Source organism: Nipponia nippon, unplaced genomic scaffold (assembly GCF_047370975.1).
Source record: "Nipponia nippon isolate SJK-2023a ecotype South Korea unplaced genomic scaffold, ASM4737097v1 scaffold_6, whole genome shotgun sequence".
Taxonomy (NCBI): Eukaryota; Metazoa; Chordata; class Aves; order Pelecaniformes; family Threskiornithidae; genus Nipponia; species Nipponia nippon.
The window spans coordinates 36398588-36423589 of record NW_028262380.1 but is presented as its reverse complement, the minus strand read 5'-3'; the positions used below and the strand labels follow the sequence as shown (position 1 = coordinate 36423589).

Genomic DNA, 25002 nt, shown 5'->3' with positions numbered 1-25002 from the left:
CCGATAAACCCCTCCTGATTTTAGGTATCTTCAGATGGCAGTTCATTATAGTTGAGTTAAATGATAATGTGGAGGACATCAGGTGACTGCACTCATCTATTCGGTACCTAAAGTTAAATATCTTTGTTAATTATCAATTTTATTAAATAGTGCAAATTTCCGTTCTGTTGCAAATTTGGCTGGAAAATGTGCTCCACTGCAAATTCAATATGACAGAGGTGGAAAATAAAGAAGGTTTTTAGAAGAATATCTTCTGTTCCAATAAAGACCTCTTTGTGAGTGGCGCTTTATTTGTGAGACTTCTGATGCTTACGTGTTCCTAGCTAGAAAGGAAAGAAAGAAGATGATTGAGGTTGTTCCTTTGTAAAGAACCCTTCATTGGTACAGAATCGGGAGGGGTTTACTCCATTGTGGATAAATTCTGAAATCTAGAGATTCCTCAGGTTAAGAAGAAAACTTTGGATTTGCTGGGTGGGGGATCTGAGATGCTAAAATCCTAAGCTTCCAGACCCTTAGGTTCTGAGCCCCAGTCTTAAACATGCGTAATCACAAGCTTAGCTTATAGAAGGTTTTTAGATCTGTTTTAGAGCCAGACATCTTAAGTTTTCCGCTTAGTTAGTGTTCATTGGGTCATACCAATGAATTAGCTAAATCATAACAGTGAATTAGCATACCGAGCCTTTGTATCATGCTAGCCTCTATCTTCCATTCTAGATAAGCGTGCATTACAGACATTGTCACTGTGGGTGTGAACTGCTTTGTGGTGGAAAAAAGCAGAAGATGATAAAGACGCTAAATTAGACTTTAACATGAAAAACTGAAAATCTGCTCAACTTATCACTGTTAATATATTCAGTGACTTGCTTATACACTCTATGTCAAATTTGGTTAAAATTTGTTACGAGTTAGCTTGAATTAAATTAATTGTATGCTCAAAATGAGAAAAAAACTTGAAAAAAGATGTAGCATCTGCATTTGTGTTAGGTTTTATAGATAACACTATTAAAATGCTAGAGAAAGTAGTCTAATGAATGTTTATCATTTCAGCTTGTCAGCCAAAAATTAAAAGAACTTTATGATGTAAATTGTTCAGCCAAAGATGTCTTGAATTTAGATTCCAGTACTGATGAAAAATTTAGTCGACACTTAATATTTCTACCCCAAAAGACTGTATTTAAGGATAATATCAATGTTGGTAAGTATGTTCTTTTCTCTTACACCTAGATATAAAAGGTGAGGTTTTGACTTTGTACAGTACCATCTCACATTTGAATACTTATTTTAGTGGAATTATATGTGGAAACAAATACGTATTCCCAGCAGAAATGACTACCTATTTCTATTTCATTAAGCCTCATTATTTCTCAACTCATCTTCTACTTCCTTTTTCTATAATTAGAATTTGTGTTTGCAAAAATGTAACTTTTTTTTGTGCCTGTATGTTTCATTTACGAAACTATTGGCAAGACTGGCTTTTGGCTTGAAAATTGTTTTACAGCGTGACTATGACTCCTCAATTTCCAGGTTAATATGTCTGTCTTAACAATTAAAGCTACAATTGTTGGCTATAAAGACAGTTGGTTTGTGCTCAGCACAGGGTCAGAAAGGCAGGACAAAGATGGTTTCAAGCCACCTGTGCATAAAGACGATTAAGAGAAAGCTGAAAGCAATTTTACTTGTTGATGTAAGTTGGGATTTCATGGGATATGGAAACTCCAACACAAAGAACTGCCAGTTCAGGGTTGTCTTGACTCCATTTTAAAAATACGTATACTACTACCTCCTCACTTCACAGAAGTATTTTGAACATACTTTTAAAATACTGATTGTGAAGCCCTGAGGTGCTAGTGGTGAGCATTGAGAAAAGTTAATGTTGAAATTCATAATTTATTCCGCTTGTATGTATATTCTGTATGGTGTGCAGTAAAGCAGGCTTATCGACATACATTGAACAATGAGGGCGCAATAGAATATCAGCTGAGTTTCATCAGAGTGCAGCAGGAACTGACGGAAAACAGCTTGCCCAGGGGTGGAATTAAAGTCTGTATCAACCTACAAATGCAGAAGTTTGGGTTATTTAACATTGCACCTGCAGCCTTGGTTTTGTCATTTCTTAATATTTGAGTGTTTGATTTTGTAATCTTTGTTCCTTATTGTGTTTGTTTCAAGCAAACAAACGGTGAGGGAGCGGAAGCAGAAATGCTGTTATGTAGTACCATATTAATAATCTCATGGGTTATTAGAAGGGATGAAATATAGATTTGTGACATTTAGCTCTACCGTTTGTGTTCAGAAGGAACTGTGACAACAGCAGGAGGATTACGTGTATCGGAGAGAATGAAATTACGCGCTTTGTGACTGGGTTTCCACTGGCAGTACAATAGGAAGAGCTGAGAGTGTTGGGATCATAATTTGGGTCCCACTCAGGTTGCGGCTTTTATTCTGCTGTCTGCTTGGTCACAATCTGTCTGACTGTCTTCATGCCCAGTCTTTCTTTTCCTTTCTCACCCTTACCTCTTTTTCTAGCTCTGCACCTTCTCTCATTCCAGCCTTGAGTAAAGCTTATACTATATGTCTTCTTTTTTTATACCTTCTGTGTTTTTTAAGTAGCTTCTTACTGTGCACTGTGTATGTCCTAGCAGGGGATTGTAGAGAGCACAGGGAAGATGGGCTCTTTGCTTTTAGTACTCAATGACAGCACAGTGATGCTGTCATTAATGAGACAGTGCTGGGCTATTTTCTAGCCCAGTACAGCATTAGAGAAAATAATCTTGTCCTTTTGAATTGTCTAGTTATTTCATGGGCAGAACACATGTACTGTTGGATCAAAGTTGTACAGGGTTGGCAAATGTTCTGTGTTGCTCTGAGGAATCGTCTATGAAAGGTCTTGTCAGCATGAACAGCTGGAGGAGTGGAGCAGCCTGTAAGGAGAGGCTGGATCTTGTAGGCCTGCGTGCATGTACAACTTTTTTTTTTCCCCAAAGTATTTTTAATATACGCACGTGGTGCATGGCCTAAGCATCACTTCAGGCCAAATTTCAGATCCTTACTCCAACACAGAGGCTGCAGGATTTCTCAGAACCATTTTTTTCAGCTTTCTTTGCCATTAAAAAATATATTTCTCATTCTTGGGAGCAGTGAATCTGTGTCCCTCAACCTTTTGAGGAGTAGCTCGCATGGCAAGCTAAGCAGACTGTCGAAGTTATAAGCAAATGCTTATAGTATTGGCTGCCAGCCCCAAGCGTGACACAGCAGTTATTTCTTACGGGACGCTGTGGTAACAGCTACAAACCCCAAAGACTTAAATGGGATCACTGCAATTTTTAGTTCAAAAGAATGCTCTTTAACTCCTCTGCCACTATGAAACTCTTAGGAAATACATGGATGATAAATAGTTTGGTATGACAGCAATTCTAGCCCGTGATCTTGATGACTACATTACATTAGTCAGTTCTTGCAGTAGAAGCTTTGACTGTTTATTCTAGTCCATTAGTTGTGTTCTGCGTCTCTACCGTGATGTGAATGTGACGTGTTTACCGTCAGACTTAAAATATATTTAGAGATTGTGTATTTGTGTTCCGCCTTTGCCTCTTCAAAAAGATGTTGAAGCTGCAGTAAAAATTGATTTTTTTTTTTTTAAATTGAGAGATGTAAATGTCAGTGTTACAGTCATGCATGTTACCAATAATATTGCACTCTAGACTTTTCATTAATGCCTTTTAGTAATGATGTGCTTGACAAACCTGGCTTAAAGTGTATTAGCTTTGTACTTTGTGCAAAATATTCTGCTGTAGGACATAACTGAAAATGCGGATAACTTCATAAAGTAATTTCACAGAATCTGTAGGAAAATATATATATTGAGGTGACAGAAAGATTTTGTCGAATATTAAACTTAAAAGGGTCAATATATTTTTCAGACACATTCAAGTGTTGTCTTTTTTTTTTAAAATTCATCATTGTGGTGTTCTTTCTAATAAAAATTACTTTAAGATGAGTTAGTGGTATTTATGTGGGATAAACTAGAATATGAACTTGGATTATATTATTTCATAAGCATTTTATGTCAGGAGTCATGCACAAAGTGCATGGTCTTAAAATTAAATATGATTAAAAACTTTTAGTATGTAATATTTGGAATTTGTTACTAGTTAGAATTAAAATACAGGGAACTGAGTTGATAGCTCATGTAAGAAAGCACAGGAGATCATGTAGGTCCGCAGGAAAGCTGTGGAGACCAATGAATTTACATTGATCTACACAGCTGACAAATCCCAAATATAAAAATGCAAAATACAGTCAAGAATCAAAAGTGTGAAATGCAGGGTTTAGTTCCCACATCTGACCAGTTGGAAGAAACGGGAAGAGAGAAAACAAAGGTGTGTGTGAATGATAAAGAACTAACTCCCCAAATAATCTTTCCCTGACGGAACCCTTGCTATTCTGACACCAGAGTGATCGTTACTTAATTACACACACAAAAAAAGGAAGTGGTCAACCAGGACTTTTAAAGATACTTTAACTTTTGTGGTAATTGAAATAAACTTCAGTTCTGAGTTAGGTACCTTTTCTCCCTGAACGGGAGATCCGAGTAACAATTGTTACAAACTTAAGAAATCCTGCGTGCATATTTGGACGCACAGGGTTAAAACGCTGTCTGTGACTATGAATCATTTGTACGCCTCCGTAGTCCTGTAATGAAATATGAGGATGGTGATATTGGTGCGTGATACACTGAGTCATTCTGCTGATACGTAGCATAGGAGGACCGATACTTCATGTTCTCTCAGGTTCCCTGCTGAAGCTTCACCCAACAACTGCAGAATCCTCCTTGCCAGTATTCCTTCCGCTTCCTAGGATTTTTTTTCCACGTCTGTATTTATTCTATTCTCTTTCTCCTTGCAAGTAATTCGGCCATGGTTTTTATTTGTCTGTCTTTGGTTACCATCTGGCAGAGCCTGGAGGTACAGCAGGAGTTGAATTACAATACTGGGAGTTTGAAAAGTCATTGCAAAATACTTTTGTTAAAGTAATTTGTTGTTCTGGTAAGGCCTGGTCAAACTCTTACATCAGTTAATACACCGTGAAGCTGCAAGAAAACCTTTTTAATCATTCTGCAAATTAGGGAAAGCAGTAGGGAGAGTGACAATCACAAGCTCTTCGGAATCCTAAATCTGAGCTTGTTAATGTCATCGCATGCTGTCGTTAACTACTGCAAAAATATTCAGCTAAATGATTAAAAACTACCTATGGTTGGATAAAAAAATAAGTTGTGTAATAGCAAAGCTATGTGAATGCTTTATGCGTGTATTGAAGAGTTTCACTAAGTGGTACTTGAAATATTAAATCAAACTACGTTTTGTAAAGTACCTTGACTACTTTACTTTATTTTTTTATATCACTGTCATTAACAAAGTGGTCCTACGTCAAGCATTTGAATAAGTCGTACTATTAACAGCCTGTTCATCTGCAGAAACGTTGCTGCTAAGCTAGCAGGAAGACCCAGATTGAACTTGTTCAGTAAGTTGCTGACATCCTAGTGGAAAATTCAGGTTCACAGAAATTTCAGTGCAAAAATCTTCCTCGTATTAATCATTAAAGCAAGATCATTTGTGCTCCAAACATGGGAGCAGCTTGAGATCTTGTCTGTCAGAGGCTTTAATAACTGCAGTGATACAGGTGTTGTGATGGGTAGAAGAAATTCTTTTGAAAGATACAAAAGACGTTTATTTCAATTTTGCATTTCTGTCTGGGACTTTGAATTTAGTTTAGGAAATTGTAGTGACAGCCTATGCAGTTATGTTGTCTTTGTTTCTAATGAGGAGATTGCCAAGCCAACTCGCTTCGCGGTTCTCTCTGTTCTCAGTCGTAAAATTGCAAGGGGGAAGATTGTGGCTGTATGATACAATTAATATATGCACAACTGTTTATTTTCCCGTGTTTTTTTAAAAAAAAAAAAGTTTAGTAAAACTTCTTGCCAAGAATGGGTTTCGTAGTTACTAACCAGAACCATTTTGGGCACTGGGCTGGTCTGAAAGATTTTTAAAAAAAATCCAGAAGGGGAAGAAAACCCCCCGAACTCCAACCACTTCCATCTTGGCTGTTTTGAAAAATGTTTGCACAGTTTGCAGAGTTAAGTTCTTTCTTGACTCATACATGACGTTATCTGCTTTCGGTTTGTTTGTTTTGAAGGTAACTTTGTGAGAACCATTTTGCAGCCCGCTATAAGGTTAATGGAGCGTAAAGCTGCTGTTGTGAATCCAGAAGAAGGAGCAGGACACGATTTCCAGTGTTCTGCAGAAGCCGTTGGATTAGGTGGTTCTCTTACAAACCTCGCAGCTGTCGAAGATGCTTCCAAAGGCTGGCCAGCCAGTGCTGGCAAAACAAACGATATGGAAACACCACACCAGGGAGAAGATGCGGAATTTTCTTTTCTAATAGTAAACACTAAAGAAAGAGACAAGCAACTTTTTGTGGATCTAGGTAAATATAAGAAGTGATTTTTAACCTCTTTGGAATGCAACAAAGGTTAAGAAATTGGATGTTCCTTAATGTTTGATTACAGACAGTAAGAACAACAACAACGTTCTTATTGTTGTCCCTACGATCAGAATTTAAACCAAATACAGTATGTGCTGAAACTGTAATCATAAATGCTGTACTTTGAAGGAGCCTCAGATTTTTGGTCCATGGAAGTTCTTATATTCCATTTAATTATTTTGTTCTGAAGTTTGAAGAAACTCTTGCCACACAAGACTCTAATTAATTTTGTTCTTAAGGACTTAGTGCTCCTATTTGGATTAAAAGAGGATAGCATATATTGCATTTTTGTCATTTCAGTTGAATTAGAAGTTGCTTCATTATGGAACAAGTCTCACAGGTGTGGCCTTCGGTATTGTTCTACACGTATGAATCGAGCCTTCTTCCCCCGTCTGCAATGGCAGTTGTTAGGTTTTAATGACAGAGTAATAGACATTTTGGGCTGGGCACTTCATGCCCCAGTTGTGCTTAGCCTCTTCATAAGTATTAAAGTGCCCAAAATCTCCAGGAGCACAGCAGCCATAGGCAACCTAAAGTTTGACTGTTCCACCCTTCTCCATCCCTGCATCTGGTTCCTCTGCTTTTTGCCCCATCTCAGTGAAATGAAAATAGTGTAGCATGGCTTTGTGTGCTTTTTGTGTTTTAGCGTTATGTGCTTGAGGACTGTTCCGTGTTTTTCTCAGACTTCTTTGAAGAACTCCCACTTCTTCAAATTCTTCTCATGGAGTTCAGGATCGCTTTTATTGCTGGCCTCTTCAGGATGTCCCATTTGTTGAAACGTAACCCCAAAGTTGTCCCTGTGTGAGGCTTCTGCGTTACTGATTCAGAAGGATGACTTTGCACCTATTGTTCAAAATTCCTTCAAGCATATTCGTGAATGGAAATTAAGAAACCCCAAATTGTTTACTGTGTCACTTCACCTTTTAAGAATTTGATGTTAGTCCCCCAAAATTAACCATCCTCAATATTTATGTTACATACATTACCTCAAAACTGGAAGGCTAAAATCAAAATAGCTGGAATACCGAGTTACATCATGAGGCTGCAGTGATAGAAAGGGATGTGACGTTCGCGCTGTATGACGTCTTTTAATTCTTTTATCTCCATGAAAATTCAGTGTGACCCACAAATAACGCGCCCACCTCCTCAAGACATTCATAGACAAGATGAGGCAACGTTTACGATACCTGTTCATTTCTTTCTTTGTTTTTGAGATTGGCAAGGAGTTTTCCTGGTACATACTTCACAGTGAACCACACACAAGTGGTGTCTGGTACACAAAACCCGGGAAATTTGATGAATATGAAGTACTTGCTGCTTACAATAATTGTGTAGCTTTTTATGCTCAGCTGTATTTCACAAAGTTAATGCAAAACCACTGGTATTTTGTACTGGAAGAAACTTTTAGCAATTACAATGTCAAAAGGATTAAAATGCCTATGTAGAAGCGTTGAGTGTTTGTCTTAATCCTTCTATAACATAAAAACGTACATGTGCGCGTGATCTTGCTTTGTTGGGTTTCTTCTATGGGAGGTGAGCTGAAGTCAGTAAGAGTTTTTGTCCGTTGTTTAATTTACAAGCACTAAGTACCTTAAATCCTAGCCAGCGTTGTTATGTTAAGAAATGCTTGTTTTCCTGCAGGAGTTTATACAAGGAATAGAAATTTCCGGATGTATAAATCATCAAAAGCAGGAAAAAATGTGATTCTGAAGATAGCAGAGGATAACAAGTTTGTCCCTAATTGTGAAGAGAATGTTTCCTTGGAAGAAGCATACTTTCTTTCCTCTTTGATCTGCAACATTAGGTAATTGTTTCATTCTGGTGGAATTTAAAATATCTTTAAATACATGTTTCAGTGATTTGTCTCCTGCAGCAGTTATGAATAATTACTATCAATGGACAGTTATTCCATGAACACTGTTATAGTGTAATTTAGGAGTTTCCAGTAGAATTCCTTGTTTCTGAAGAAAAAATTTCTTGGGACTACTTCCCGCCCCCCCACCCCCCCCCACCCTTCAAATGTTTAAAGAACACAGAACGCGTGGTACGGCTTCTGAGTTGTGCCTCATTTCTCTGTACACACTCAAAATGCTGAAATGTAACCGTTATTAAGTTTGCTCGGATTCTGTATGGTTCTGAAAGGAAAAATTACAGATTTCCAGTCAATTAAATACAAAGAGTCTAAATATTTTCCAAAGCAAGATAAAAAAATAAAAAGGATTTTTGTACTTGTTTACTTGCATACCAGATTTCCCGTTTGGTGCAGATACCTCCTTAGGCTGGATGCTGGTACGTATAATAATCAACTTTTCTGCATCTAATCTAAACCTCCCACCTATCGTGCCCTGCACTGACTGTATCTTAAGATGATCCTAATCGTTACTGCAGCAGAAAGAAGGTTAAAGTGGTACCTCCGTCTGTATGATATTATGTATAATATTTTTATTACAAACATATATTTGTTGTGACTTCAGTTTTTATATCCTGAAATGTTCATGGTCTTGAACTGATGCCAGTGGTCCTGTAGCATCCACTGTGTGGTGTATTCAGATCACGGGTATCAGCCGAGTCCGTCATAAATATGGATGAGAAATTCTGCTGCGTTGAATTTGGTCTTCTGCGATCATCTGGCTTCCAGCTAGGAATATGGCAAGGAAAAGCAGTTCATTGCAGAAGGCAAAACAAAAAAGGCTGAAACCTTTCCAAGGGTCTATAGGCATAAATATTACACCTACGGCAAATACTGCAGTGGACCAGCGGTGTTTAAATGGCCAGGTCCTGGGATTTTTGCCAGGAAACAAATTTTGCTGTTCCGAAGGAGGAAACCCTGCCCTCTGCTAGTGTAAGTCAGAGGAAACTGTCAAAATGAGAAGAAACTGTACGGATAGCGAAAGGTAGCGTGCAGGATCACAGGATGGCTGAGGTTGGCAGGGACCTCTGGAAGTCATCTGGTCCAGCCCGCCTGCTCCGGTGGGGCCACCCAGACGGTGGCCCAGGACTATGCGATGTTGTGCCACACTACGTTATGTTACAGTATGTTACACCAGACTATGTTATGCTGTAAGAATCACACATTTTCCTTTGTATTCTCTCTTTTCTTCAGAGTGAAGGATGACACAAAAGTTCTGTCATCGGGCTTTTCAGAGGAGGAGAGAAAAATGTCTGCTTTTATAAACAGTAAAACTACCAGAAGCCGTAGAGGTACCTCAAGCCTTTTCTACTGTATAGAAAAAAAAAGTACTCTTAAACAAGATGTACTGTGACTTACACACCTGGAAGCCTCTAAGAGAGCTTTTCTTCAGCTAGCTTTCTGCAGGAGGCAGAGCACAGCGGTCGTGAAGGGCGCTCTGCAGCACCTGAATGCCACGTACCCTCCTCTCCCGCTCCCAGAGCTGTCACGCTGTGTCCCAGTTCCCCCTGTACCAGAGGTGGGAGCAGTTTAAAGATCTACGGGAAATTAACACTGGATTTATCCCTGGTTTTATTTAATGATTTGGTGTGATTCACGTACATCTTCTGTCTGTGGTCTATATAAAATGTGTAACAATTACAGATTACAGTGACAAAACCAGTAACAGTACGTATCATCCGTGGTCTTTGTTTTAACAGATTCCATGGAAGGTTATCAGGATTCACCATATCCAGAAATTGATGATTTTGTTCGTTCTTTGGTTAATAAAGACGGGGTGCGAGGAGGTAAAGACCACTTTACTATTTACAAATGAGTATTCTGCAGCAGGATTTTTAAAGAATTAATTAATTAATTTTTCCTCCCCAGGGATACGACGATGGAATTATTTCTCTCTGGAAGAAATACTTATATATGATATTTCTGGTTACCGTTGGTGTGAAAATATTGGAAGAGCTCACAAAAGTAACAACATAATGTATGTTCTTTAACTATTCACTAGTCGCATTAAAACAGCTCTATTTATTTTCCTGCTCAACTGTTATTCTGTAAAAATGCTGAAAATCTCTTATGGATAGAATCAGCACCTGTTACAATTTCTGCTCTCTTGCTCTGTGGGGATACAATGCTTATTAAAAAAACCAAACCAAACCAAAAACCTCCCCCTCCCTAAATTTACTTTGTGATAACTGAACTTGTATTTCTAATATCTCTATGAAATAATCTTCATGCTATCTAAAATATGTGCCTAAAGATGCTAACATACAAGTCAGAGTATGTTAAAGCTGTTAAGCCATACTGTGCTTTGATGCTTCTTAGCTAGGCAGCTGAACAATCAGAACTAAGATAAAGAAAACAGACCACTTTTAAATCGATTTACAGTGCCCCTTACATTACATTCTTATGTTATTAAAATGACAAAGGTAACTCCTGCCACCACGTCGGTCAAGATGAGTTTTGCTAGTGACTCTACGAGGACTCGGGCTTATTACAGTTTTAGCAAAATAAGTGTTGAAAAGTCAGGGTTTTTAGATGACATTAGAATTGCAGTATATCATTAGTAGAAATATTTTAACTTCAAAATAATTGTACATAACATTTAAAATAACTGAAAGATAAGGAATGTGTTTTTGAGAAATACAGGTATTAAAAAAAACCAAACCAACCCACAGCCACTAGGCTAGATGAACTTGGTGTTTCTCAAGCAAGTTGCTTGAAGCGTGGTGTTTCTAAAGCACAGCTGAAAAGGCTGGGTTGTCTCATCAGTTGACAGGAAACAGTGATTTTTATCTGGCTTTTATAATGAAATTATCTGTAACAGCAGCAGGAACAAAATCTTGTCTTACAGTTAGCTCCCACGTACGGATCTTTCCTTAATGACTTTTTCTTCCAAGCTTAATGTAATGAAGTTAACTAAATTTCACTTTTGGATGTTAGTCTTAAAAGAAATATATTTTTAACTTAAGAGGCCTGAAGTTTATTGAGAAAATAAGACTGTACAAAAAAAAGTATGTAATAAGTATGTCAGAGTATGAAAGCAATATCCATAGATGGGGACAAACGAAACCTGTTCATTTAGCGTCAGAGTTTCCTACTGTATGCATTCACTTCATTTACGTGCTGTTACTAAAAACTAAATTCTTTCATTCTTAGGATTCTGGTAGATCTGAAGAAGGAAGTCTGGTATCAAAAGTGTCATGATCCAGTCTGCAGAGAAAACAACTTCAAATCACAAAGTACGTATTCTGTGATTTCAAAGCAATTATACTTAATACTTTTTGGAATGCTAACTTTACTTAATGCCATGTATTTGATTTAGGTTTTCCATTACCACCTGGGATATGTCTCCCTTTTCTTTTCAAAGAGGTATGTTTTTGTCCTATCGCTATGCTAAAGTTCTTGTGGGTAAAGCTGTCTCTGGAAGTCATTGAAAATCCCCACCAACGCAGCCTGTTGAGCGCCATGCAGTAGTTACGCTGGTATAGAACAGCTCCCCAGAGCAGCTGTGCTGGGGTGGTAACTCCATATATTCTTTTTTAAGTTCTCCAGCAGCAGTTCTAGCACAAACACTGTCAGCACAGATAAAGCTTAAGTTACCGGAACAGCCTAACTTCACCTGGGACTAAAGATTTTCTTCCGTTTTGGTCTGAAGAGCAGTTCCCAGTGCATAAACCAACACTGCCACTACAGGTGCAGAATGGAAAAACTGCCCAAGTTAAGCTCTGCTGTGCATGTTTGACTTCATGCTGGGCCAGCTAAAATAGAAGCGCTCCTGGAACGCTTGAGTCGGTCAGAGTCAAATTTAAGTCAGCGACCCTCAAATGTGAAGTTCACGTAACTCCATTTTAGTGTATTAAAGCAGTTATGTTTACCCACGTGGGTAGAATATTTAAACCGACCTGATACTGCACCTAGATTCTAAGCCCTGAACATAACAGTTTTTTCCACTGAGTAGGCAATAGAGTTGGCATCCTTGCAACTTTGAATTTGCACTTTCCGCTTTTATACTGTCATACTGCAGAATGGCACAGTAAGCTCTACTTAAGCAGATCATCAATAGCTCTTAGTGTTATTTCACAGAAAGCGTAATTTAAATGCATTTCCAGATCCTGACAGTATCTTTAATCAGACACTAAAATTAGTGTCTGATTAGCCTTGTATTATTTTAAGAAGCTGTACACAACAGACTACTTGTAGTTTGCTAGAAAACCAGCAAATTCCTATTCCTATGAAAGCAGGCGTCCACAGGACCGCGTGGCTATAAAGTAACCTGCTGGAAAACGTGTCGCGTTGGCCAGCTTTCTGTAGTATCCATTACATGTGACAGTATGAGTTTCAGGCTTTCAGATCAGAGCGGTTAAAGGTATGAAGACCATTTTCATATGGAACAAATAGCATTCTTGTTTCTAAAAGGAAGAAGAGTATACACTAATGGATGAAAGGGGGAATACAGGAGAAAAAGTAAAACCCCATTCTAATGCATCAGACTTGTCGAAAAGCTCGGTATCTCTGGAGAAGAGCTTGTCTCAAGACTTCCTGTTGTCAGACAGCGCGTGGGACAATGCAAGCGATGACGCCTGTTTCCTAGAAGCTACTGAAGATGTGGAACTAGCTGAAGCTGCAAATGATAGTCTGAATTATGCCATGGAAGAAATTCCTGATGAAGTTCTTTTGGAATCTTTAAGGAAACAGGACACTTGCAATAAAGGTGGCAGCTAACCAGGGACTTGGCTAGCAAACAGACCGCTAGCAATGAAACCTGCTTGCACACAACGTGCGTATCGCGTGCCGTCTGTGAAACATTGCGATGTAGTTCAAAAATGCTCTGCCAGAGCCGTAAGACAAAAAATCGAGTAAGAAACAAGCATGCCCGCAACTGGACGATCTTCGGCAAGCGTGAGGAGATCACGGAAGATTACGCGGGGGCCGAAAAGTACTGGACTGAGAACTCATCATGAATGCTACTCCAAGTTTAGCACTTCTGACGACACTCGCTGCAGTGCATTTTCTATGTTATTAGCTGTATGTCCAAGTTTTACTGATAAGCCAAGTAAAGTAGATTATTTCCAGAAATGGGAGGAAATTATTTATTTCAAATACAAATTTAATAAAAAGATTTGTCTATCAATAGTTCAACCAATGTCTATGTGTTCTCTTTTAAAAGTATATGTTGCTTTCAAGATCACGTTACTTTCACAGCCTAAGATTAAAACCCAACATGATTAACAGACCACAGGGAAGTTTTACTACTGTAACTGGAATTGCTATTTCATTCATTTCACTGACGTTCTGAGTAAGTTCTCACACAGACTATTTGACAACAGAAAGATACAATCTCTGGTTAAGTCACTGACTTCTTTTAAACATTGAAGCAAAATGCGGCAACAAGGATTAAACAAGCTTTAAGCACTGACCATTCTAATAATTGTTCCTAACGAATCTCAAAACGTCTATTAAAAACATTTAATGTTTTTTTGATAACTTCCCTCTTTGTACAGCCAGAGCCTCTTCCAGTTTCATATTGATATTCTGAAAGTGTCTTTCTGCTCCTAGAATTCTCCGCGACTCCACCAGAAGAGCGGGTAGGCTGGAAGTTCCATACTGTTGTTAAGGAAATAAAATTACATGGCAACATTTTTAACTCTTGGAAAAAATCACTTACATATCTGTATTTATTTTTCCTCTATCTGAAACGATGCAATGTGATTTTTAAAAGTGAAGAAGAGCCAACATTAGCGAGTCTCCTGAAATGATGACAGGATTTCCTTACACGTGGCAGGGGTGTAGCATTGCCAACAGAAAACACCACAGCAGGCCACGAGCCACGGTAAAAGGGGCAGGAGTTCTAAGACTACCTGAGTTCATCTGGTCATGAAATACAAGTGCTGTTCTTAGCGCTAAATACCTTACAGAACAGACACGTGAGTACCAGAGCTTTCCCTGCCTTTGAACGATAGCAACAAAAGAAACTGATTGCTTGTTTCTCACTGTTAATCTTTCTTCACTTTCTATAAAAAAAATGTTAGACCTGAGGACAATCGTTACGCTTCTATGTCCTTTGAATTCTTCCGACATAGACAGCGAGGTAGCAGAATCCTCTCTGACGTACTTTAGTTTCTAACATGAGACCAAAAAAAATGAGTGAGATACTGCAGTACAGCTACAGCAATGATTCTCAATTTGCTTCCACAAAGACAAGTAACAAAATACTGCTATTCAATGTAAGTTAAACACGAGTAGAAATGCCCATCAGTCCAGGAAAAAAAGAAGGGGGGGGGGGGGAAGGGGCAGATCCACAACAGTTCAGAAACACACGCAAAATATGTACTTACTACCACTTTTTCTTTTGGCTTCTCTTCTCTATAATCCAAACAGTCTTGCTGTAGCTCCTTTAAATCATTAAGTAATTCAGTTGCCTGCCTCAAGGAAGATTTTCTTTCCTGTATCTCAGCATATTCTCTTTGTAGTTTTGTCAGTTGTGGTTCAGCTCTGAAAAAGATCAAGGCTTTGATGACTACACCTGCACATTTCTTTCACGAGTACCTACGAACGTATTTCCTCTGAAGAAGACTTAAGGGAAAGGTTGGTCAGAAGTCCAAAGCATAGGTTAGTATAACATACTGTTTAATTAGAATAACTAGCATATTATTTAAACAGGTCCAAATCCACAAAAAAACCCCAAACTTTTTTCCACATCTCACTTGTGAGTCTGACGAAGTAGCCCCTCTCTCTTAAGCACTTATATTTTTCAAGTGAAGTTTCTGAAAGCCCAGTGTTCCGCTTCTGCAGACACCTGCCTGCTGGCGGAGGTGTTCAGCGCTTATGCTGAAGCACACTCAGGATCTACAAACTAGATACGCCTCTGCCTGTGTAAACTGGAGGGCTCAATCCATTAAATTAGCACTCCAAAAACTGAACTCCAACAGCCATTTTCATTTAACAGTGTTGCAGCAAAAAAGCTTTCTTAAGATGATCAAAAGCTTAAAACACAACAAATAAAAAACGTGAAGACAGCAAGTTCTTCAGGCTATTGTTGTGCATCATTAGAAACATACCCAATTAGCTCTTCTCTGAGTTGCAACAGTCGCTGCCTTTTCTTTTTGATGTCTGTTATTACCTGAAACAAATGGCGAGGAAAGTCTTTGAAACGGTTTCTGTGACTTCAAAGGCAAACAACTCAAATTTCATTGGCTTTTTTTCTTTGAGGTTTTATGCTTCTGATTCTGGGTGTGGAAGATTCCAAGATACCAGACCTTATAAACTGCCATATTTTACATTTGTATTTTAAACACTTCAAAGCTCTTTAAAACGTCAAACTCTCATCTCTGTCCGAAATTTCTCTTGAGGAACACTGGATTTGCAAGCATACAAAAGGAGTTTGGGACATTTTGAACTCAAACATGACCAACTCTAGCAGGTTTTTGTTTCTGTTTTAAAAATGCAGACTAATACGAATGTATGCTCAGTATGATTGCCATAACTAAGGAACTAAGAATAATTAAGCTTTCTTCAATACAACATTCAATTAAAGAAAAAACCAAATGACTAATCATAAATTTAAATTTAACAACTACAAATCTGATTTTAAACAAGTGTGTAAGAGGCAAAATAAGGATAACTCTGAGTGGCTGCAAATGCTAGATGTGTATTAAAATTTTCATTTTACACGCAGAGTAGCTTACCATATCACCTCAAATTAACAAGACTTTAGCACATTAATTGCTACTTCCCAGAATTGCTTTCTGTTGACTTTAATTGTTAAAAGCTATTTTGTCATCAAAAAGTTTGCGGAAGAGGTAAATCTGGGCAGAAAGCCTCAGGCAGCCAGTGCCTAACCCGCTCTTAAATATCTCTGCTGTAGGGCATTCACCTCTCTCCTGATGAAACCGCTGCAACGTTTTTCTGCCCTTACACTAGTTCCTCCTCCTGTCGACACTCCCCGCTTGCCTTTTCAGTCAATTACTACGTGCTCTGAATGAACAGAGGAACTGCCTGCCTCTGAACAAAAACTTTGCATATATTTAAGGAATGCAGCTTCCTTAGACTTCTCTCCTCTAGACTAAGCGATCCAATTCTGTCCTCACAGGTCACCATCTTTGCTACTCTCCTAGATTTTATATTCATCTCTGTTTCTTGAAGGTTAGCTCTCAATATTGAATTGGCTCTCCAGAGGCCTCACCAGTGCTCATTAAAAGAGTAATTCACGTGCATGGATACCTACACATCCTCATGTGCATTCCTTCTTTTTACAGCAGTGTACGTATGGAGTCTGCAATCCATCCTATTTACTCAGATCTTTTCCAAAAATACTCTGGTGGTTCCCCATCCTCTATTTGTGCAGTTGATTCTGTAGTACCCTACACTTTTTTGAATTGTTTTATTTCTTCTAGTCAACTTGTTGAAATTTCCATGCCCACCTCTGTACGCTGTACAATCTAGTGATATATATGTATTTACCTTAGCATTTTTTTTCTTCATATTCTTTAATTCCTGGACTTCCACTATCTACAGAGGAAAAGAAGAATTACAGATGGACTATGGATCTTGATTTCATCTCTATCCTCCTAAAAACATGGTTGCAAGAATTACTTTGGAGTAACACAAAAAGCTATTTAAAAAAACCAACACTGGTTCAAAGGAAGATTACAAGCCTATCAGTTGTGTATCAATTCTTTCCTCTCTCCTCATGCCAGAGGAAGACTGTTGCACAAAACTAGTTATCTTGCACCAGTTAGTGCAAGTAATACTCCTTGGACCAACTAGTGTAATACTACCTGGCTTAATTTTTCTAGAACTTTATATAAAATGTATAAATCTAGTCATTTTAAAACTTGCCCATTCTAATGAATCACTTAGAACTATAGTTTTAGTACTTACCCGCTGTACTTGCCACAACGCCTACAAAGTTCAGAGATTATTTTACTCGTTGTAATTAGTGAGAAGAAATCTTAGTCTTCCAAGTTAATAAGCTTTTTACAGTTAGGTTGAAACTGTTAATTAAAGAAGGATGATTTTCCCTGAACTATGTTAGAGGCCTCTACACAAGAGTCACTGAGATGCAGTATAAAGATTAAATCATCGACCTTTTAAAACTCTAGTCTGTGAGCTTTTAAAAGTGACGTAACTGCTCGTTCAAATTACGCAGCTCTCCAGTTTCGCTACCTAATGCTTTAGATATGACAAATATTAACGTTTCCCTAGTCTCAAAAGCTGACAATTTTGCAACATACTTGCATGACAGCAGTGTTGTATCTAAAGACAATTCTCATGAAAGCCAGCAGAGAGGCTGCACGCAGCAAACTGCTTTCATATTATTTATCCTGACAACAGATTAGAAAATTTAAAGTATCATAAAATAAATGTGTAAAGGACAATATAAAACCATAGGCATTTTGACTACAACGTAATATACAGCTCTATAATCACTGCCACAAATCTGATTTTATTTATGGCGTACTTACAAGATCGGTGATTTGGTCCTTGAAAGCAGAACAGAAGCCATTGATAGCTTTTCTGCAAACGTTTGATTCTATGCTTTGTCTGGAGAAGTCAGAGGGACAAAACACAACCCCTTTGGTTTAGTAAAGGAGAAATCTCATCCAAAAACATTCCTTTGAGTAATGAATAAAACCCCATGTTAAGCAGCTGGTAGCACAGGCAACTGCAGATCTTTCATGTACCAGCAATAGCTTAATTTCTACATTGAAAAACATCAGCTGTGTTGTTCTTATGTTTGGAAAAATATCAAATTCCTGGAGACCACCTCAAGGTCACATACAAAAAATATTTGTATCACAGAAACCTAATAATCATTAAAATAACATCAGAATGTAACCATGCAATACTGCATTCCCTAAAGGACAGCCCATTAACAAAACCGCAGGTAATCTGTTTTTAAAACTTTGAGTATTCAGCCATAGGAAAGCAGAATATTTACCTGTAATTTGCTGCTATCTTCTCAAATTCAGCCAGAACAACATCCAGTTCTGTAATATCTCTGGGAGATCTCTTCAGCTCTTTGGGACACCAAACCTCTACAGAACATGGGCTATCCACTGAAACAACAGAATAAAGATAAGCATTGTACACTGCAGGTACATGTTCTGCAATAACAGAAAAGTTACTGTGCCCACCATTAAAATAACCATCTAAAAGTTATGAGTATTTTAATGTGAAACTTGAGAAGAGGGAAATATGAATTATTTCATCTGTCTTTGGCTGAGCAACTATGATAGACTTATCTGGGAACACTTTAGAATTTGGACGATCAATTATATACAACTTATTCCTTATTCTTCATCGGTTCAAACAAGTCCAGGAAGGCGTTATTACACTAACTGATAAACTGCACAGTGTACTGTGCAGATATAGCTGTTCGTGCTGTAAAAACTACTAGCCTGACTTTGGGCAACCTGCATTAGTCAAAGAATCACGAGTTGTTATACCATATTTGTATACATTTTGTATTAATACCATATATGCTTCAGAAAAAGCTATATACAAATATGTTTCTTTAAACTTTGCAACAGTATTATTAGCTAATCCCACAAAAGCTCAAACCGTGTTTCTTCTTACTCCCAAATGTAAGTCTAGTACTTGAATGTGACGGGCTACAGTTCAAAGGAAGCAAGATGACACCTGAGAAACAGTTTCTCTATACCAAAAAATGCCACCGTCTTGAAGCTCCCTATCTCAAAGGTCCTTATGCTGACAGCTGTGCCTATGCTGTCAGTCAGGGGCACCCCCAGCTCTGCTCCACAGCCTGGTGCTCCAGGCTTCCACACCGAGGGACACACCAAAGTGTCTCACAGCTCCATACCCACGGACCCAGGCTTCCCTCCACAGGGAACCGGGCTGCGTGTGAGGGATAACGCACGCCTATGCTTCACCCCTCCAGGGGAATAATAGGCAAGTCCAGGGATGCAAACCATGGGGATCAGAGCTGTGTGGCACACCAGCTCCTCCCCATTTAACCATTGCTAATGAGTGCCTAGAAACTAAAACCTCCCATTTCTAGCAGCAGTATGCTGCTACATACCAGAAATGACAACCACTGCGTTATGGAAAAGCACTCATCTTGAACAAGGAAAAGTCATACAGGAGTTTTGAAAAGTCTACTTTACCAGAAGGCTCTGATGTGTTCCTCTCTGAAGGCCGCTTCTTTTTTGCCTGGAACTGAGTAGTATTCAGAGCCTTCTGCGATATAAAAAGCAGATTAACTTCAAAAAAACCCCTAGGTTTACTTATTTAAAATTTTAAGAGATGGAAATTAGGCAGAGCACACTGAAGTATTTCAGCTTTTCACAGATGAAACACCAGTAACATTTACTTAGGGCTATTTTGCCAGAATCACAGCACAGCGATCACACCGCTGAGGGACAGCAGCTGCCTGACTGCACTGACCGACTGACAGGTCAGGCACTGGCCATGCAGCAGGAGGAACCTTTTGAGGAGCATAGGGCCCCTCGGTCCAGCACAGTCGTTGCCCAGTATTAAGAGCTGTCTGACCAACAGTGCCTCCCTACCTTCCTTTTCACCCACGTTCTGCCCCAATTCTTTCTCTACTTAGACTACTTTGTGACACCAACACAAAGTAGTAATTCTACGAGTGCTGCATACGTGCAGTTTACTGATCAAAGACTACCGCTCTGTACTGAATTTTACAAAAGGATTTTCAACAATCCCAATGAATTTCAATATATAAAAACCTTTTATGCAAACTACTGCATAGCTTCTTTTATCATAGGCCTACTTTCTCAGGTCTGCAGAGAGTTAACTCTTCCTCTGTACGCCTGGAATCTAAGTGGACCAAAAGCACTTTACACTAATTGCAGGCTAAGTGTGGAAAAACACTCATTCAAAACCAAGTGGTTTTTGTCTAATTCTAATATATATTCAAAATTAATTTTATCAATGAAAAGTTCAATTCATAAATATATTCTTACTTCAATACTGAACAAGTACGAGGGACTTATATTCCATTTAGTATGCCATTCTTTAAGAACGTATATTCCAGGTATAAAGAAGATACTTAAAAGAAGAGAATGAGCAAGAGAATGGGCTACAGGCCCACACCTGGCCATTATATTCCCCATTGACATGATGACTGTAGCTTTAAGCATTTCACTCGGCCATCTCACAGGAATAGTTCGAGGATTAATTGAGACACAATTAGGAAGTACTAAGAAACAAATGAAAGGCCTTGCTCTCCTCTCTAATGCAGGCATGGCATGAAGTAAGTTAAAATTAAATTGACTGATAAACTCATGCAACTTTCTCTATACCACATTTTCCTCAAGGGGTTCATCTTCAGGATCATCTGTGCTGAATTTCTGAACATCACCATCAGATGTTTTTGAATGATGCGCTTTTTTACTAGGAAAAGAAAAATATGCACATGTAAACCCACTACACACCAAGAAAAAAATATCTTCAACCATACAAACAACAAAATCTTAGGTTTTGGGGAACATTTTGTATTGCCATGTCATTCAGTTTGCGTCTCCTAGATCAACTGCTTAAAAAGTTGCACGTGGCACATAAAGGGAACAGAATCTTCATCCTTCAGCAGCAACTCTTGCGACAATTAGAAATCCATTAGTAATGGACCACTGGGATAGCCATGTTGTTGAGGAAAAGATTCAAAACAGAAACAAAATTATTACTGAAGATATTTTAGCAGGAAAGGAGAAGGCTTTCTTGGTGGCGGGGCGGGGTTAGAAATCAAAAACCAAAAAAATACACGCTCTCATACAAGCTCTATTATTGTCTTGCTATTTCATTCAAATAAGAACTATTTCAGATTTAAACCAAATTTAATTTAACAAATGAGAAACATACCAAAACTTGCATTAAAAGATTCTTTAAAATTAATTTTCTTTGTTCCATATAGTTTAACTGGCTTTTACCTATTTTTCATTTTTTCGACTTTTTAACTTTAAAGACACCAGTATTTAGAGCGCTAATTAATCTCTCACAGAGATATTTTAAAATCTTTTATTTTGAAAAAAAAATACAGTAAATACTTAAATCGATGTGCTGCTTGCAAAAGGCAAACACTAATTTGTTCTCCCATTTATTTTCTACGTTCCCCAGTCTTAAAATTTCCCAGATGAGAAACCAAAAGAATAAGTAAGTTAAAGCACCTGTTTAATAAGCAACTAGGGAAACCTGACAAACAGAACATTTTCCCCATTTAATCTAAAAATCTAAAGATTAAATTAAATGCTGGCAATTGTTTTTTTCACCAGACCTTCTTTCTGTACTTTTCCTTTGCGGAGCTGAAACATGACCAAGTGACTCGTTTTGTGAATGTTCCTCTCCATAAGCATCCACAGCAGTACTGTGCAAAGGGTGATCTGTAAAGAACAGAAAATAAGCCGTATGAAAATTGTTCCCATCTGTTCAGGCAAACAGCATGGACATGCTAGCAGTGCCTGCCATTCAGCATTTAGTTAGAATTTTTGTGGTTTGCTCACTAATAAAAAGGAAGTCTTATTAAAAGTATTATTTGAGGAGCAGGAAAAATATCTATAGTGAAAAGCTTCACGGTTTCTATACTCATTCACCTGCTATTACTTTACAAACTGAAACCAAAGGTGCATGAAAGCTCAGCACGTACATATGGCATATAGCAAGCAAAACATTTTGTACAGTTCATTTAAAGTCTCTCTTTACTGTGGCATACATCAATCTTCTATACATTTAAACAACTACTTACCTTTTTTTTTTTTAATATGGATTTTTAGCTGCTTTATTGGATGCTATAAGAAGACAGTCACAGCTGCTACAGTAAGTTTGTAAATGTAGAATTCTTGAAGGTAGCTACCAGGATAGATTAAAACTCTGAGAACCTTAAGGTTTTAGCCTGCCTTCCATAGTATGTATTTTTTTTTTCAAGCACATGGCCACAAAAATCTAGCGTTAGCTTACATTACTGTTAGTGGAATCTTTTTTATAGTTTTTAACACATGCAACAGAAGTGAAGAAAAGAAGAGCTTTTAATTTTGCAGACTTTCCCTTACGACAACCCTTTTGCTATATTGCTCTTTATAGCTCATTTTCAACGCTGTTTCTAGTAGTTAGGTGTATATTTCCATGATTTTCTTAGAGTAATAAATATTACAGCTGAAAAAAGCTCTTAGCATTTTCTCTACAACTTCTAGTTTACACAGTTTTTCAAAGGTTTTTCTTACTGACGTTGACATATAAGAGCTACATATATTTAATAACAGAGAACTTCACACAGGGGCACATATTCCATCTAAATTGATCCTCTTCCAGTATACTGAGGCCTCATTGCACAAGTCCCATACACAGCATGAAAGTGATTTTAATGCTTCACCAAAAATAGCATGGTTTTACGATGTTACTTTTTAAGTAGAACAACATTCCTGTGAATATCTAAGTTTGCTGCCATACATACTCTTACAATAGCAAAAAATTTCACTTCATGATTTGTGTAATTTAATGGAGAGTAACTTAAGATATTGAACTTTCCTTTAAAATGTAAACTTTTACACCATTGAAATGTTATATTGCATGAAATTCTACCATTCAGACTATAAAATTGACTAGCCAGTATTTTTCTATCAACTTTTACTTGCACACATTACAGCATTATTCTTGTCACTTCCTAAATGACAGAAAATAACACCACTCAAAAAAACCTCTTTCTCTCTCTCCTGCCCATAATGTTCTCTGGCAAAAACACAACACCTTTTTCTAAGTAAGCATTGAAATATTTTGCCGATATGGTTTGTTGACGAAAATCATACATTAAATGACACTGAAGTTGATACTAACCAAATGAATCGTCAAGTTCCTCAAGTTGATTTGCTTCCGCTACCTTCAATATCCTTGAGACATCTGGTTCCTCAAGTGGAAGCAATTTCCAGCGAGGATGGGAGTTGGCTTTGTGTTCCTGGATGGGTATGAAATTAATAGGTAGCTCGTCCAGCTTTTTCAGTGTAGAACAGATTAAATATGACAATGAATTTCAATAATGTTTGACTAGAAATACATTTAACCTGGACCATATTAACTACTGAGCTATGACATAAAGCATTTGAAATGTGTTTTTTCCTCAGGGTATCCATTTTTCCTCCTAAGAGAGGCGATGGTCTAAAACTGATATATTCTGCTATTTGATACTATACTATCGCATCAGCTTTGTCTTATTTTATAAAACTAAGCGTCTAAGCTTAGAAATCTTACAACAGTCTAACACCTATCTAGTTTCTATGATCTGTGGCCTTTTTCTTTTCAGGCATTAAAATATTTCTTCTTTCATCTCTGTATTACATGAATGTCCATCCTTGTCCAGTTTAACGACTCGCACTTTAAAAAAATGAAAAGCTGTGCGTAACTTCTTTTAAAAGGTGGAATTTCTAAGTTATTTATTTATCTACACAGACACTTCCGCAAAGCAGAAGGGTAGGAGAGAATGGCACTAGTTTATGAAATATTTGTAAACGCCTCATTCACGCCGTAAGTGCAGGAGTAAATTTCCTCACTGGTTTGTGTGTGCGCATGGAAAGGGAATTACAAGAAGAAAACATCAACATCCTGAGTTTTTAATTTTACTAGCACTTTGCAGCGCCTCACAAGTTTTGCAATGGTACCGAATACAAACACATCGACTATTTCCTCTTTAAGCTGTTCTCTTCAATTTTACAACACTGTTTTCAAACTTTTGCCTGTTTGAAAGTCAAAGGCCCGTTTCACCTGATGATGTACTACTCCTAAAAGAAGAAAAACAGAAAAAAGGGAAAACCCCGGCACGCTGAACCCGCACCGGCAGGGACTGCCCAGCACAGCTCCCAACGACGGCCGGGGTGAACACCTGCGCACCCACCTGCAGAGCCAACGCCACAAAAGCACAGTAAAGCAACGGAACGCTTGCCGCTTTCATTCCGCTCGAACTAGCAAAACTTACCTTTGATTTATTTCCAGAACGATTTCTCTTCATTTTCTTCTTTGAGGACATTGTGCTATTCAGTATATACTGCTAAATATATAACTGAGGGTAGAGTTACTGAAAAATTGTCCCCCGATACAGATCTGCTTCCTCTGTCTCAGTACCTGGGAGAGGGCGGGAAATCTTTGTTAATTCAACGTATTACGCACGGCTCACTTTAAAAGTAGTAAAACTCACTGTACTAGCCCAGCCCAACGCCTGACGAGGCGCCTATGTCGGTAACAAGGCGCGCGCGTTAAGCAGCTGAAGCAAGACAACGCGTAACGCTATTCACACCTCCGCTTTTGCTTCGAAGCCGCTGTTTCTCTCATGCGGGAGACCCCGGGCCCCCGGGCGGGCAGGGCCCGAAGGCGGGCAGGGCCCGCCGCCCCGGGAGGAGAAAAGGCGGGCGGCGACCCCCCCCTCGCACCGCCCAACGGCCGCCGTCCCGCCGCGATTCAAACCGGGAAGGGGAGGCGCGACCGGAGGGGCGCAGGGCCGGAAGGGGAAGCGGGACGGCGGCGGAGGCGGCCGCGCCCTGACAGGGCCCGCTCCGCCCCCGGCCTCCCGCCGCCCCGGCGCTGGCGGAGCCCCG

At 38.6% G+C, this 25002-nt stretch overlaps 2 protein-coding genes across 9 annotated transcripts in view; one reads left to right on the top strand and one right to left on the bottom strand.

The window, feature by feature from the left end:
* PRIMPOL (primase and DNA directed polymerase) overlaps positions 1–13589 on the top strand; it is a 20226-nt gene extending 6637 nt beyond the window's left edge. For all 3 annotated transcript variants that reach the window (XM_087737812.1, XM_087737810.1, XM_087737811.1), the window contains exons 7-15: positions 1048–1195; positions 6193–6483; positions 8182–8344; positions 9644–9741; positions 10150–10236; positions 10319–10427; positions 11603–11685; positions 11769–11815; positions 12863–13589. In XM_087737812.1, coding sequence (XP_087593938.1) covers positions 1048–1195; positions 6193–6483; positions 8182–8344; positions 9644–9741; positions 10150–10236; positions 10319–10427; positions 11603–11685; positions 11769–11815; positions 12863–13168 — 1332 coding nt within the window. In that variant the 3' untranslated portion in view covers positions 13169–13589. The remainder of the gene's footprint in view (positions 1–1047; positions 1196–6192; positions 6484–8181; positions 8345–9643; positions 9742–10149; positions 10237–10318; positions 10428–11602; positions 11686–11768; positions 11816–12862) is intronic.
* On the bottom strand, positions 8590–25002 carry CENPU (centromere protein U). 6 transcript variants are annotated; one of them, XM_087737818.1, is made up of 12 exons: positions 24705–25002; positions 24387–24532; positions 23255–23372; positions 21702–21807; positions 20734–20824; positions 19573–19645; positions 18387–18504; positions 17911–17989; positions 16907–16954; positions 15505–15566; positions 14782–14938; positions 8590–9178 (listed from the first exon to the last, which is right to left on the bottom strand). In XM_087737818.1, exons 2-12 carry the CDS (start codon positions 24435–24437, stop codon positions 9164–9166), a joined length of 918 nt encoding a protein of 305 aa, XP_087593944.1. In that variant the 5' UTR covers positions 24438–24532; positions 24705–25002; the 3' UTR covers positions 8590–9163. The 6 variants fall into 6 exon arrangements, with proteins under 6 accessions (XP_087593944.1, XP_087593941.1, XP_087593942.1 ...); XM_087737815.1 differs by lacking the exon at positions 8590–9178 and adding an exon at positions 13738–14050 and having other exon boundaries at positions 19573–19642; XM_087737816.1 differs by lacking the exon at positions 8590–9178 and adding an exon at positions 13738–14050 and having other exon boundaries at positions 20737–20824.

Coding starts and splice junctions, on each gene's coding strand:
- CENPU (XM_087737813.1), bottom strand. CDS start 24,437: ATGTCCTCAAAGAAGAAAATGAAGAGAAATCGTTCTGGAAATAAATCA. Junction 17,990..18,386: donor AAGATAGCAGCAAATTACAG/GTAAATATTCTG, acceptor TGACTTCTCCAG/ACAAAGCATAGAATCAAACG. Junction 15,567..16,906: donor TGAAGAAAAAAAATGCTAAG/GTAAATACATAT, acceptor CATTTGTTTCAG/GTAATAACAGACATCAAAAA.